General features: G+C 41.1%; 1 protein-coding gene across 1 annotated transcript in view; it reads right to left on the bottom strand.

Annotated features, from left to right (window-relative positions):
* Nucleotides 1-1,115: 1,115 nt before the first annotated feature.
* LOC103806144 (transmembrane channel-like protein 7) overlaps nucleotides 1,116-12,366 on the bottom strand; it is a gene marked incomplete at its 5' end in the record, with an annotated part of 14,388 nt that continues 3,137 nt past the window's right edge. The window contains 13 exon segments of the mRNA XM_009078821.1: nucleotides 1,116-1,175; nucleotides 2,335-2,413; nucleotides 3,238-3,393; nucleotides 3,658-3,788; nucleotides 4,578-4,761; nucleotides 5,078-5,175; nucleotides 5,742-5,859; nucleotides 6,741-6,898; nucleotides 8,466-8,636; nucleotides 10,086-10,233; nucleotides 10,809-10,954; nucleotides 12,013-12,098; nucleotides 12,282-12,366. The exon segment at nucleotides 12,282-12,366 is cut by the window's right edge and continues 17 nt beyond it. Of these exon segments, the coding sequence (XP_009077069.1) occupies nucleotides 1,116-1,175; nucleotides 2,335-2,413; nucleotides 3,238-3,393; nucleotides 3,658-3,788; nucleotides 4,578-4,761; nucleotides 5,078-5,175; nucleotides 5,742-5,859; nucleotides 6,741-6,898; nucleotides 8,466-8,636; nucleotides 10,086-10,233; nucleotides 10,809-10,954; nucleotides 12,013-12,098; nucleotides 12,282-12,366 (1,620 nt within the window).

Raw genomic sequence — 12,366 nt, 5'->3', positions numbered from 1 at the left:
CGGGGCGGGGCGAGCGCCTGAGGCGCGGGAGGGAGCGCTGAGGGGAGGTCAAAGGCGATCCCCTCACGGCGCCGCGGGGAACCTCCAGGCGTTACAGTGCAAAATAGCATCATCTAATCAATGTTAATTCCGCTTAAAGTGATGACAGAAGACATTAAGAAACATATAAAAATTCACTAAGAACGTACTATTGCAGATTTCAAGGCATAAACGCAATTCTGTACAGAAAATCCTTAGCCACAGTCTTTAAATAATCATTTAAGAGCTCACCGAGACGCAGTAGGCTGTGAGACACACAGCGCCAGCAGTTCACGTAAAAGCAAGAAAAAATACGAAATTAAGTGGTACTAGCACACAGTGTTCCCAACTTCACTCTTGAACGTTCACATTTTGGAAACAAAACAGTAGTCAAGAAGTTTTTACAAGAATAAAACACAAATAATAATAACACACTCCTTTTAAAGACACGTTTCTTTTTAAAATAAGGCTCCTGCACAGCACTGGATCTCTTTGATCAGCTTGTCTTCTCCGAACCACTTTGTCACGTTCTGCAGTGTTCCACTTCACTTGCTACTGCAGAGTAAAATAAATATAAAAGCCTCAGCTATAAAAATATTTAGGGGACTGATTCCAAACCCATGCTGTGTTTCCTTCTATGCACTGTTTCAAAATCCTTACACCTGCCTTCCTTTTGCTTTGGTTTTAAAAGGGAAGTGAGTTGGAAGAACGTAAAACCTCACCTTTCCCCTCCCAGGGGATTCTCACAGCATCATTTGTAAAAACAGTACGAAAGAGTTTCAGTTCTGATCACATTTCACCCTGAAAAAATGGGGATTTAACAAATCCCAATGACCCTGAAACTGTAGCAGCAGAAAGTGTCCTACCATACAAATATTTTTTAACAGGTCTAACAGTTTAAATTAGCTGAATTTCCAGTTTTGGAAGCTTTTAAGGCCCACTAGGCTTAATCAAGGCTAAGACCACAAGTGTCCATCACACAGACTGCAGTGCCAGGGTGCCACAGTCAGCTGCTCAGTCTTTAGCTGCTGCAGATGCTTCTACTCTTGTGGTTCTGGGAGTTTCAGGAAGTCATGTTCTTCTGGCTTTCATGGTTTTCAAGGATGCCTCTGAGCTTCTGTTATTTTTCTGATTAGGAACATCTTGTCACGACTCTCCTGGAGAGACAATAAAAAGTATGCTCTGTATGAACAGTATTAATACAAGTTATCTATGAATAGCTCTTTATTACCAATAAATAGGTGCACCCACTAGTACTCTCATTAGTGGCTCCCAGAACACTCTCAAGTGCCTGAACAATTTTAAGTTTACAACAGTCTTGTCTTCATTTCTCTCACATTAGGTCACACTAATAGTTTGGCATTGAGCCTTGTGAAAACACCTCACACTCCTCAAAATTTAAACCCATACATCCAAGATGCCTAACAACAGTGAGCAAACAAAAATAAAAGGCATGCAAGGATTTCCAGAATTCCCAACCGATCTGTGAACTCTTCAAAAAGCAAGAAGGCTTTTGTTCATCAATTCCTTACTCCGCAAAAATCTCTCCCTGGTAGTGTTTTTCTGCAGACAGGTTGTTAAATGCCACATCTAAAAGAAGCACACACCAAGAAATGGGCTATTTCCTAAGAAAGTGAGAAGTCTCCCTAGTGAGGCTGTGTTCTGACGTGAGTGGTTTGTCAGGCCACAGCACACTGATGCTGCCAAACCTGGCAGTGGTTTCTGGTGGCCACAAAGCAACATTTCTGCACCAGCATCCTTCTCCAAAGGATTGGGTAGTGGTGACTTGTTCTGCTTTCTGTACCTGCTCAAATGGTGCTGGGACCTGCACTCAGGAGCAAGACCAGACACAATTAGTAGAAATACTAGCCTGGAGGGAATGATAGGGAGTTGGGTGCCTGTTTGTGAGGGCAGAGAAGGAAATAGAAGTGGGGGTTGTGCAATACAGTGGAGGGGACAGGAACCACAAGATCCAGGTTCTTGTTTGGCAGAAAAAAATATGCAGATGGGTGGATTTAAGCAAGGCAACAAATGAAAAACAGGGACACAGGCTCTCAGAGACATATCTCATGCATGTGTCTTGCCTGATATAACCAGACCTTGCTGCAGTTGCAGCTGATACCCAAGAAAACCAATTTCACTGAGAAATAACATAACGCTTCAGTTATTTATCCTCGTAATTTGTAAAACATTTTTAACTGCCTGTGCAAACACTAAGTATTCAGAAAACTATGAAAACTGCTGTTCCTCTGCAGGCCTCATTTCTGTACCCCTAAAGTTCTCTTTGCTGTGTCAGTAAAGTGAGTCAAATCTTACCAAAACCAGTTGTTCTCTCAGCTGCTCAACCACTCGTTTGTGTGCTCCAGCCAAGGCAATAAAATAGAACATAACGAGGCTGCAAACAACAAACACGATATGTTAGCATCATGCAAAACAGAATTAGTCACAGAAAAGCTGTTATGGGCTAGAGGAATAGTCAGTTTGTTTGTCCAGATGCAAAGCTGTGGGAGAAAAACAATTGAAAGAAAATCAATATACCACTGGGGTAGGTTGGGCATAGCTCTGCTCAAAAGAAAAGAAAAAGAAAACATCAGGTAACAAAGCTCCAAAATTTGAAAACCATTGAGTTAAACTGAAATGCAAAAAATTCCATTTAAACATAACAAAAAAACCTTTATACTGGAAGATTGACCAAACACAGGAACAGGTTGCCCAGAGAGGCTGTGGAGTCTTGAGATATTCAAAACCTAACTGGACACCTGTTCTCCTTGGCCTTGTTTTGAATAGGAAGGTTGGGTGAGATGCCCTACAAAGCATCTATGATTCTACATTGAACTCTATAGATCCTATAGAAAAAATCTATGATTCTATATTGAATTTTATCTTACAGAATTACTGTTTTGAGAGTTTTGTTTGTTGTTGGGTTTGGCTTTTAAAACCAAGGTTTGTGGATAGGATTTGTGACCACAGGGCTTACAGTAGTAATTTGCAGATGATTCACAGTTGACATTTTTGAGCAGGATACTGTTGGATATGGAACATGTGAGAGGAAATGGAATAAAGCTAATGAGTGTGAACACATGGACAAAGACATAAGGGCTAAGGATTTGTATGGGCTTTGATGCTTTTGAATGCAGATGGAATATCTGGTCAAATAGATGTTGGGTATTAGCTCAGGAAGAAAGGAAATGAAGCCACATGAGTGAATCAGGTACTCACCAAATGACTATAAAAAAAGGCACTGCAAAGGCTTCTGATGCTATGCCAAAAAGGACCTGCTGCAGACCTTTTGGAAACTCAAGTATTGTATCTGGAACAACTGCCCATGAAGTGTCAAAATTCCTGAATGGCCCACATGCCTTGGAGGATGGGATACTGTCAAACAAGCAGAACAGAAAGGAGATGTTACACCAAAGTGTAAAGATAAAACAATCCAACACAAGTCCATCACCATTTTGCTGATGGTGTAAAAGTGTCCTTTGTCTTTAAAGCTGTAATTTTTGTTCATATGAACAAAGCTATAATTTGATGACATACTATGTACTTTACATGAATCACTCTAATGTTGTGTGTCTGCTTTTCTGGAACTGCCAACCTCAGAACAACTGTCAACTTCACAGAAGTTAAATTCTCACTTACTATGCTACGCTGAATCCCAAAGGCAAAAAGGCCAAGACGAGCCCAATCAACAGCACCACCAAGAAGAAAAAGTTGGAACTTGATGCTCTGATAGGCCTAGATGGAGGTTTACGTGTGTGTATCAAATTGATCTGAAGAGGAAAAGTGAGCAAGACTGTTACCAGTACATCTCTATACATACAGCAAGTATATTTTCCCCACCAATGATATTTTCCATTCTCAAACATGCTACCAGCTACACAACCACCTTCCTTTAACATACATGGGCTGAAAAGGGCTAAGGCAAGAACACCTTACATTTTGGTCTAAGTCAGTATCTCCTATTTTGAGTAAGAATTTGACCCAGAGGATCTCATACACTTGCACTGAGTAAACTGATGCAGTCATTTGAGGTATGATCCACAGCACTGCTACTAGCTTTGTTCTGCCACATCTTCACTGCATACATCCCCTCTTGTAAGAGCTAAAGTATCAGTAAGAATGTGATGCAGAGAAGGAGCTGTGTGGGCAGGGATAGGGAGAAATCACATGAACATCCAACCCAGCTTGGATTTTTCCATTTTGCTTTCAAGTTTTTAGCAGCTTTGCAAAATTTTATCCAAGTTCTAAGATGTGTTGCTAATAAATAGATTGCTGTAGAAAAGTGATACAAACTAGCTTTATTACATTAGAAGATTTCATTTTAAAAAAAAAGACATAATTGAAGAGGTAGTAATTAAAATGTGGCTTTTGTTGATTTCAAAGTAAAATCTACCTTCTCCTAAAAGCATTAAACATACAGAAAATTGAATACCATTGCCTCATTCCAGTACACTGCATTCTACAGTGGTTTTAGGAGGTTTTGTTTTGTTATATATAGCTATACACCTGTATTATAAAAACCACAGGGACATGCTCAGTTTTCATTTTCACCTTCATACCTTTTTAATGTAAAAGACGATGAAGTATTTTACAGTTGCTATTGCAGGGAGAAGTGGTGAAAAGAAGAGTCCAATCCAGCAAATAGTCTGTCCATAAATGATTTCCAGGACATTGTCAGAAATTCCAAATTCCTGCAATCCACACCACTGAACTGGCTTGCAAGAGCAATGAGTAACTAACAACCTAAAACCAAAGAATAACATTAGTCCTAAACTGAAGTTATAGAGCATAGATGAATTCTAACACATTTGGAACACACAGAATTTAGGATTTAAACATTAGACAACATAACGGAAAATATCTGGAGGAAAAAAGTCTCAAATACCAAAACTACACAGCCATCTAAACAGCAAACAACTGCTCAAACCACCAGAAATATGTTTATGCTTTATTTTGAAACTGGTAATCTGATTAGAAATATGAGGAATTGATAACAGAAAAACAGAGAACGATTCATATGTCATTTGCAAAAATCTGTTCAAAAAGCAGAGATACTTACTTTCTAGGAAAGTCCACAAATAGGGTCATAGCAAGAATTATAATAAAATCAAATATCATCAGTTTATACATTTCTTGCCCAACATCAGATTCCCAGCACTATAAAAACAAGTCAGGAAAAACAAGATTAGTAGTCTAAATAACAAGTGAAAAATGTATCTGTCAATCACTAAAGCAACAAACGTCTCAGTGAACACCATAAAGTTTGAATTGTATTAACTCCCATTTCTAAAATATTTAAGTGTTTCAGAGCTTCCATGCCAAGCTTTTCACTTGTTTTGTTGGGTTTTGTTTGGGTTTGTTGGTTGGCCTATTTTTTTGTTGTTGACTTGTTTGGTTTTGTTGAGAAAAAACTATTTGCCTTACTGGAGCAAAAGGCAGTAGCACAACTGTCCCCAAAACACAGCTACCCCAAACAATCCTCATGGTAGGCACAAAGTCTAGGCTAAATGATTAGCTACCACTGGACTAATTCTAACAGACAAACAAAAGATATACCTAAGTACTGTACTGGTTTGCACTGAGCAGTGAGAATCAGCACCAGGTATAACATGAACGGCAACCCCAAGGCTGATACCGAATACCTCTAGACAAGCAACTCTGGTGGAAAAACAAATCTCTGTTCACAAGTTAAGATGATTAAAGACTAAGATAAACCTGCTTACAGGATAGAGTTCGTAATTGTAGCCACAGGCCTTACACTTGTCAGTGGTACAGTCGGAGATCTGACTCCACAACGAGAACAAGAGAACACCAATATTGGCCAACCGCACGAAGACACACCTGGAAGAAAGGCAAAACCCAATTCCAAACCTGCCAAGAGCCATGCTAACACTTAGCTCACCTTGCACATGAATCCAAGGAAGGCTTGAAACATGAAAGGGTCAGAGTTTTAATGGAACAGCCAGCTAGATAATAAACACATTTCTTTCCTTACTATTAAGTTACAATTGCTTTTCACCTCCAGAGCTTTAGGCTACAGTCCCTTGTTTCTTTTCTCAGTATTGTTCCCAGATCAGTCATTTCAGTTGCAGATTTTGATGCTGCAATGGGCTGCAATTCTCTCAAGTACAATTTGAGAGGCCAGGCAACAACTCTGTGTGCAGCATTTCCCCTCATGTAGGTTCAGACCTTCCAAGGCACTTAGCCATATCAGAAACACAAAGCACAGGATCGCAGAATTCAGATACTTCAACCCAAATCTTCCTGCCTTAAGCTGTCAAACACTCTTCATGCTCTCACACTGAAGTATCTTTTACCCAAAAACTTTTAACTTCTGCCTTGAGCAAAGCTGTGCTTCAGTCACTGCTGTACACACACATTTGCTCCTTTAGGGAACTGCTGCACACAAAAGAGTGTGAACCTACAGCTCTGCAGCCATAACTTCTCCACTGACTATTTACTCAGGTTGTTGAAGATGTCCAGACCACACAGCTAAATTGGAACCAAGAGAAAAACTAGGGCACTGAAATGCTTGCACTGCACTGTCATCAAAACAGATTGTTTCCAGATTTCAAGTTTCCAACTAAACATTAGTCAAACAATGCCTGCTTGGTTTCCAGCGTCAGCTTCTCTCCTTCTTGATATTTCAATGTTTACAATACATAGAACCTACCAAGAACAAGTTGTTGAAACATCCAAGGCCACAGTAAAAATACCTTTACCTCATGAGTGTCAGCTTGATTTCAAAGGCTGGTGAATAATCTTCCAATTTGATCAGAAGTGAGAAGATCTGAGGACTGATGAAGTTGGCCAATGTGATCACCATGGAAGGCAAATACTGCACTAAAAGATTAACCTGGGAGTTCATGTTGCTGGTGTCCTGCACAAGAAGAGATGAGAGAAAGATAATATTGAGAGGAACACACCTTCCTGACATTGTGCTTTCTCCATCTCCCACCATCCTCTCTTGTACATGATTCAGGTAGCATCTTTTACTCTGTCTTCAACCTTCAACTAATATTTGCACTGGGCATTAAAAATCAACACCAGGTGTAACATGAATGGTACACCCAGGTCTCGTTCTGAATACCTCTAGATAAGCAAGTTTCATAGAAAACAACTATCTGCTCTATACTACAAGGCTGATCACTGCTATCTGTCTCTGCAGTTTGCTGCTAAACACCCTTGCTTTCTCCTGCTCTCTTCACCAGTAGCTCCCTCCACCTCCAGGTAAAAGTATTTCTGTGCTTTCCCAAAGCTTCTGTTTGAAGAGGCTCACTCAGCAAGGCTTGTGTTTCACTATGCTGCTAACCAGCACCAAGGCTCCCAGCCTTTATGCTTATCCCAAGGTGCAGACACTTTTCAAGTTACTCTCACTGATGCCAAGCAGCTACCCTGACTTTTCTACCATCCTGACAAGCTCCTCTATCTGCTCATTTAGGCAAGGTCAGGATATTGACCCTTAGACATAAAGCCCACAGTAAGTGAAACTGTTTTTTGAGTTGTTCAGTGTTGTGCTGTACTCTGCCCTCAAACAACGTCTCTGACACAAAACTGTTTTTTGAGTTGTTCAGTGTTGTGGTGTACTCTGCCCTCAAACAATGTCTCTGACACAACCACTGATTTAGTTCACATTTCCTGCTTCTCTCAACAATCCTGGCAGTTTACAGAAGTTAAGGGTTAGGCCCACTATGAGCACAACTTTGCCCATCACATCAGCAAGTAACATAGGAGAGAGAAAAAGTGCCCCCCCCATTCCTACCAGGCTAATTCAACCCTGAGGTCCTACAAAGCAGTCAATTACTGTTGTGAAACTGGCATAACTGCTGCCTGCTCTTGTTCTGCTTCTGAACCCCTCTTTCCATCCACGTGTCCTGCCAGGGGTCAACAACCCCACCCAACCTGCTTCTTTCCACTACTGATGCAAGAACCTTTTCCTCTGAAAACTTCAGTGTTCAAAGCCTTCCTGTTTCCCCACACAGCTGTGACTCAAGCCACAATACAGATCATAATCTTTACTCTTGCCTTCACTTGCACTGCATTTTTGCAGCTGAGCAGTGAACCAGATCAAGAAACTGATCATAACGCAGTTTGTTTTAACCAGATCAGTTCCTTCAGCCTGTTCACTGCCCAGACCCAGCACATGTACTTGCAGATCACAGTGAGGTGAGCACAGTTACAAGGGAAGCGTACTGAGGGCTCCTCATCAAACGCACTTGACACAGAAGCCTCTGCAGCAAACAGGGACATCACTGGGGTTTTTCTGCACATGGTTCTCAATCTTTCCTGCTCTCTCCTACTAAAAAATTCTAAGTCTGTAGAAAGTGTTTTCAGATCTCTTGCATGAAAGGTGCTATATTAAGATACTTGACTCTTTCACAACATTTCCTCTTGCTGTAATCACCAGTCTGAATGGAATCTGTCCTAATGTCATGTCTGATACTCACACTGGAGCTTTCTTGAGAGAAGACAGTTGCTCTATAAATAGAATAAAAACATCCTGATAAAATGGCAATGACAACTATATTTATAACCACTCTCAGAGAGTAGATGCGCAGCTTCTCTTTCATTGTCCTCTCAGCTATTTTTTTCTTCAGTCTTTCTTCCTCCAAGTCTGTCTGTAAACAAAAGAAAAAGAAGTGTAGTTTTAGGTGTAACATAGAGCACTTTACACCATGTCTTCTACCCCTGGGATGTGCAAAACCATAGCCTGTTCTAGGGGCTATGATGAGAGCACCTTTTCACTGACAAAACAGGTCCATGCAGGAATGGAAGATCCTGTGTGCACAGGGGCCTCAGGCTGAGGGCCCTGGAGACAAAGACCAGTGTCTCATAATCCTCTTATCTCGACTATCTCAGTAACATATTTCTCCGAGGACAGACAGACAGTTTGCCTGTCTGTCGTGAGAGACTGATCTCAGAGAGCTTAGTACTAAATTTTGAAATGGGTAAATCAGCTCACTCATCTCCTTACTTCTGCAGGTAAGTAACCAGTCCTCACTACTATGGCCCAAACTTCCTTCTCCTACTCTCTGTGAAGGAAAACTGGGGGATGGTACAGAATGAAGTATAGTTTTGAGCAGTTTGTCCTGTAAACTTGAAATATTTAACCTTTAAATAACCTTTAAATGTATGTGGAAATACAGTATCACCTGAGAAACAATTTACGCTGGGCAAACAGATTACCTAGGTATTTTCTGAGAACTTATTTCCATCAAACTAATATTAAGGGGCAAGTTCTTCTAAGGTGTGAGTTATAGAGGCAAAAAATGTGCTAAGTGAAGCAGGCTCTGGTTACATGAGGAAAAAAAACGATGACTGTGAGCTTTACTAGAGCAGAAAGCAACTCACTGTAATTTATGAAATCTGTAATTACTGCCCTGTGGTTTGAAGTGGAAGTATCTTTTCAAACATAATTGTTTTACTACATAAATCTCTCCTTCCAGTGTACAAAGAGCAAGAACAAGGTACTTGTTTCACCAAAAGAAGCCTTTCAGACTCTCTTTTCAGAACTTTATGATTTGGAAAATCTATAGCTACATCAGCATTTTGTGTGTGCACGTATGCCAAAGACACCTACTGTAAACCTTCTTACTGCAACAATGCTCTCAAATTGTATGAAGAGTACAATCTGAATTTTATTCCTCCCCAAACTACTGCCTAGTGCATTGTACACTTTTAACTCATCATACTCAGGCTGATTGCTGACAGTACAATGGTTTTGCCCACAGCTGGGATAGGTTTTCCTGTTGGATTATGTAGAAACTAACACAGGAAGCAGGACTGGAGTGTGAGGAAAAGGCAGATAAGACAAGCAGCTAACAGGTTGGCGTCAGTCCTCAGTGGATGGGGGAAGGGCTGACAACCACTGTGCCAATCCTTCTCATGTTTCACCACGATTCCAAGATTCCAACTCCCTAGAAAGCATGCAGGAGGGGGTTGCCCTGCCCCCAATACAAACTACTTCAATCCTTCTTAACCGTATTCCATTATCTGCAAAATTACACATCTTTTTAGCCGTTTAAGCTATCTGAAACCATCATCACAGAAAGATGAAAGTTACTCACTTGGAGCTCATACTGCAAGCTGCGATGTTTCAGCCGTGCTGCATTGGGATCTGTAATGCAGAAGTCCCAGCCTGCAAAGACTTTGTTGCAGTAACTCTGAAACTGATCTTCGCTGTGCACTAAGTTCTGCTTAAATCCTTCCATAGCCCTAGAGAAAAATGCAACTTTGTTAATGAAAAATGAGATTTTATCCATGGGAAAAAAACCCAACAAAACACACAAGCAACCTGGCTGATCAAATAGTATCTGACTCCCTGTTTGAGCAGACTGTTACACTTGCTGTGTATCAATAAGTCTCTGGGAAGCTTTCAGTGTGAGGTTGGGCTGCAGCTGAAGCCACGACTGACACGCTGCACTTAACCACAGCCATACCTTCTCACCTCACCCAGTGCTTCTGACACTGCACAGAGCTGTCTCAGGCAACTGAGATGATGAAAATAAAACCCACAGCCAAAAACCCCAAAAGCAAATCCTCCAACAACTGCTGTATTGTTGAGGGCTTTTTATTTATATGTATGTGTATATATGAAAAACTGATACTTCAAATTTTTTGTCCCTGTTTCCCAAGCACAGACAAAGGCTATTGTGGCACTGCATCCTAAAGCAAAAGATTCTCCATTCCCATATAAAACAGTTCTAGGATGCAGCATGTTCCCCACAAGCAAATACGCAATGTAAACTGTGCAATGAGTAGCAGAAAATAAACTACACCAACATCTTTACCTTTTGATTATCCAGAGAAGACTTAATGCAAGGGAGGCAAACGTAGCCAGCAGGTATGCTAGTGGCAAGTTGTACCTCATGATACTGATCCATACAACATCTACTGTGTAATAGCCATAAAACAAACTTGTCATTTCAAGGAATCCCTGTGAAAACATGAAGGCCTGTATCAGAAACTGTGGCCAGCAAAACTAAGGAAGAGATTTTGCCCCTGTACTCAGCACTGGTGAGGCCACACCTCAAGTATTGTGTCCAGTCCTGGGCCTCTCACTGTAAGAAGGACATTGAGATACTGAAGCATCTTCAGAGAAGGGTCTGGAGCACAAGTCCTGTAAGGAGAGGCTGAGGGAGCTGGGGTTTAGTATGGAGAAGAGGAGGCCCAGGGGTGACCTTATCACTCTCTACAACAACCTGAAAGGAGCTGTAGCCACGTGGGGTCAGTCTCTTCTCCCAGGCTCTAGCGACAGGAGAAGAGGACATAGTCTCAAGCTGTGCCAGGGAAGGTTTAGGTTGGACATTACAAGGCATTTCTTCACAGAAAGGGTGATTAGAGAATGGACTGGACTGTTCAGGGAAGAGGTGGAGTCACCATCCCTGGAGGTGTTTGAGGAGTGATTGGATGTGGCACTTAGTGCCATGGTCTAGTTGACATGGTGGGTTGGACTTGATGATCTCAAAGGTCTTTTCCAGCCTCACCAAATGTGAAACAGCATTTGTAATAGCAGCAGCAACTTCCCTGTTTAATCCAACCTGGTATTAAACAATGAGTCTGTAAATTTAAAATTGGGGCCCCCAGTAAGCTAACAAGAGTCTGTAGCTTCTTAATATTGACATTGCCTCTGTCAAACTGTAATGCAGAACTGCATGCTTAAAATTCCTCTCCAATCACAGAGAGCTAAGACACAGACACTGAGACCCTACACAGAGAGCACAATAGGCAGTGTGCTCCAGAATACACAAGGGTTAGCAGCTGGGGAGAGAGGCACAGGCTGCAGCATGTGGCCAGCCAGGCCTTGTGGTCACTCAATAAAAGTCAATTTGAAATCTCCTTCTCACAGATAAAGGCTAATTTACCCCAGAGATGCATATGTCATATCATTTTGAAAATTATCTGAGTTTCATTCCCCCAGTAAAATGTTTTTACATTTGAAATGTTATGCGAGACACAGATACTTAATTTAAAAACAAAAATCTAATTACTTACAGTGCCACTGAGCAAATCTTTGAGGTAATTATAGAAGTAAACCAGTCCCTTAGTACCACTAGGTTCATAAATTGTGCAGTAATGCTCTGTCAAAAGAAAAGCATGAAAAGTCACTCAGATGGTAATGGCCATTGAACTGCAAGATTGAGTTGTTTCAAACATGGCACATTCTTATAAAAAAAGTGTTTCTTTGCCCTGAGAGGTGGAGGAGAAACTGACAGAAAGGGGGAGTCTTACAAACAACAGCAGTACATAGAAAAGATGCTTACCTATGTTGTTTGGAGAAATTGTAGCAGTGGTACTGTTGAATACTCGATATTTAGAAATGATGGTGGGAAGGGTAACAAAACTGAA

This window comes from Acanthisitta chloris, unplaced genomic scaffold, assembly GCF_000695815.1.
Source record: "Acanthisitta chloris isolate BGI_N310 unplaced genomic scaffold, ASM69581v1 scaffold10557, whole genome shotgun sequence".
Classification (NCBI taxonomy): Eukaryota; Metazoa; Chordata; class Aves; order Passeriformes; family Acanthisittidae; genus Acanthisitta; species Acanthisitta chloris.
The sequence above is the reverse complement of the archived record's forward strand: the minus strand, read 5'-3'. Positions and strand labels throughout refer to the sequence as shown.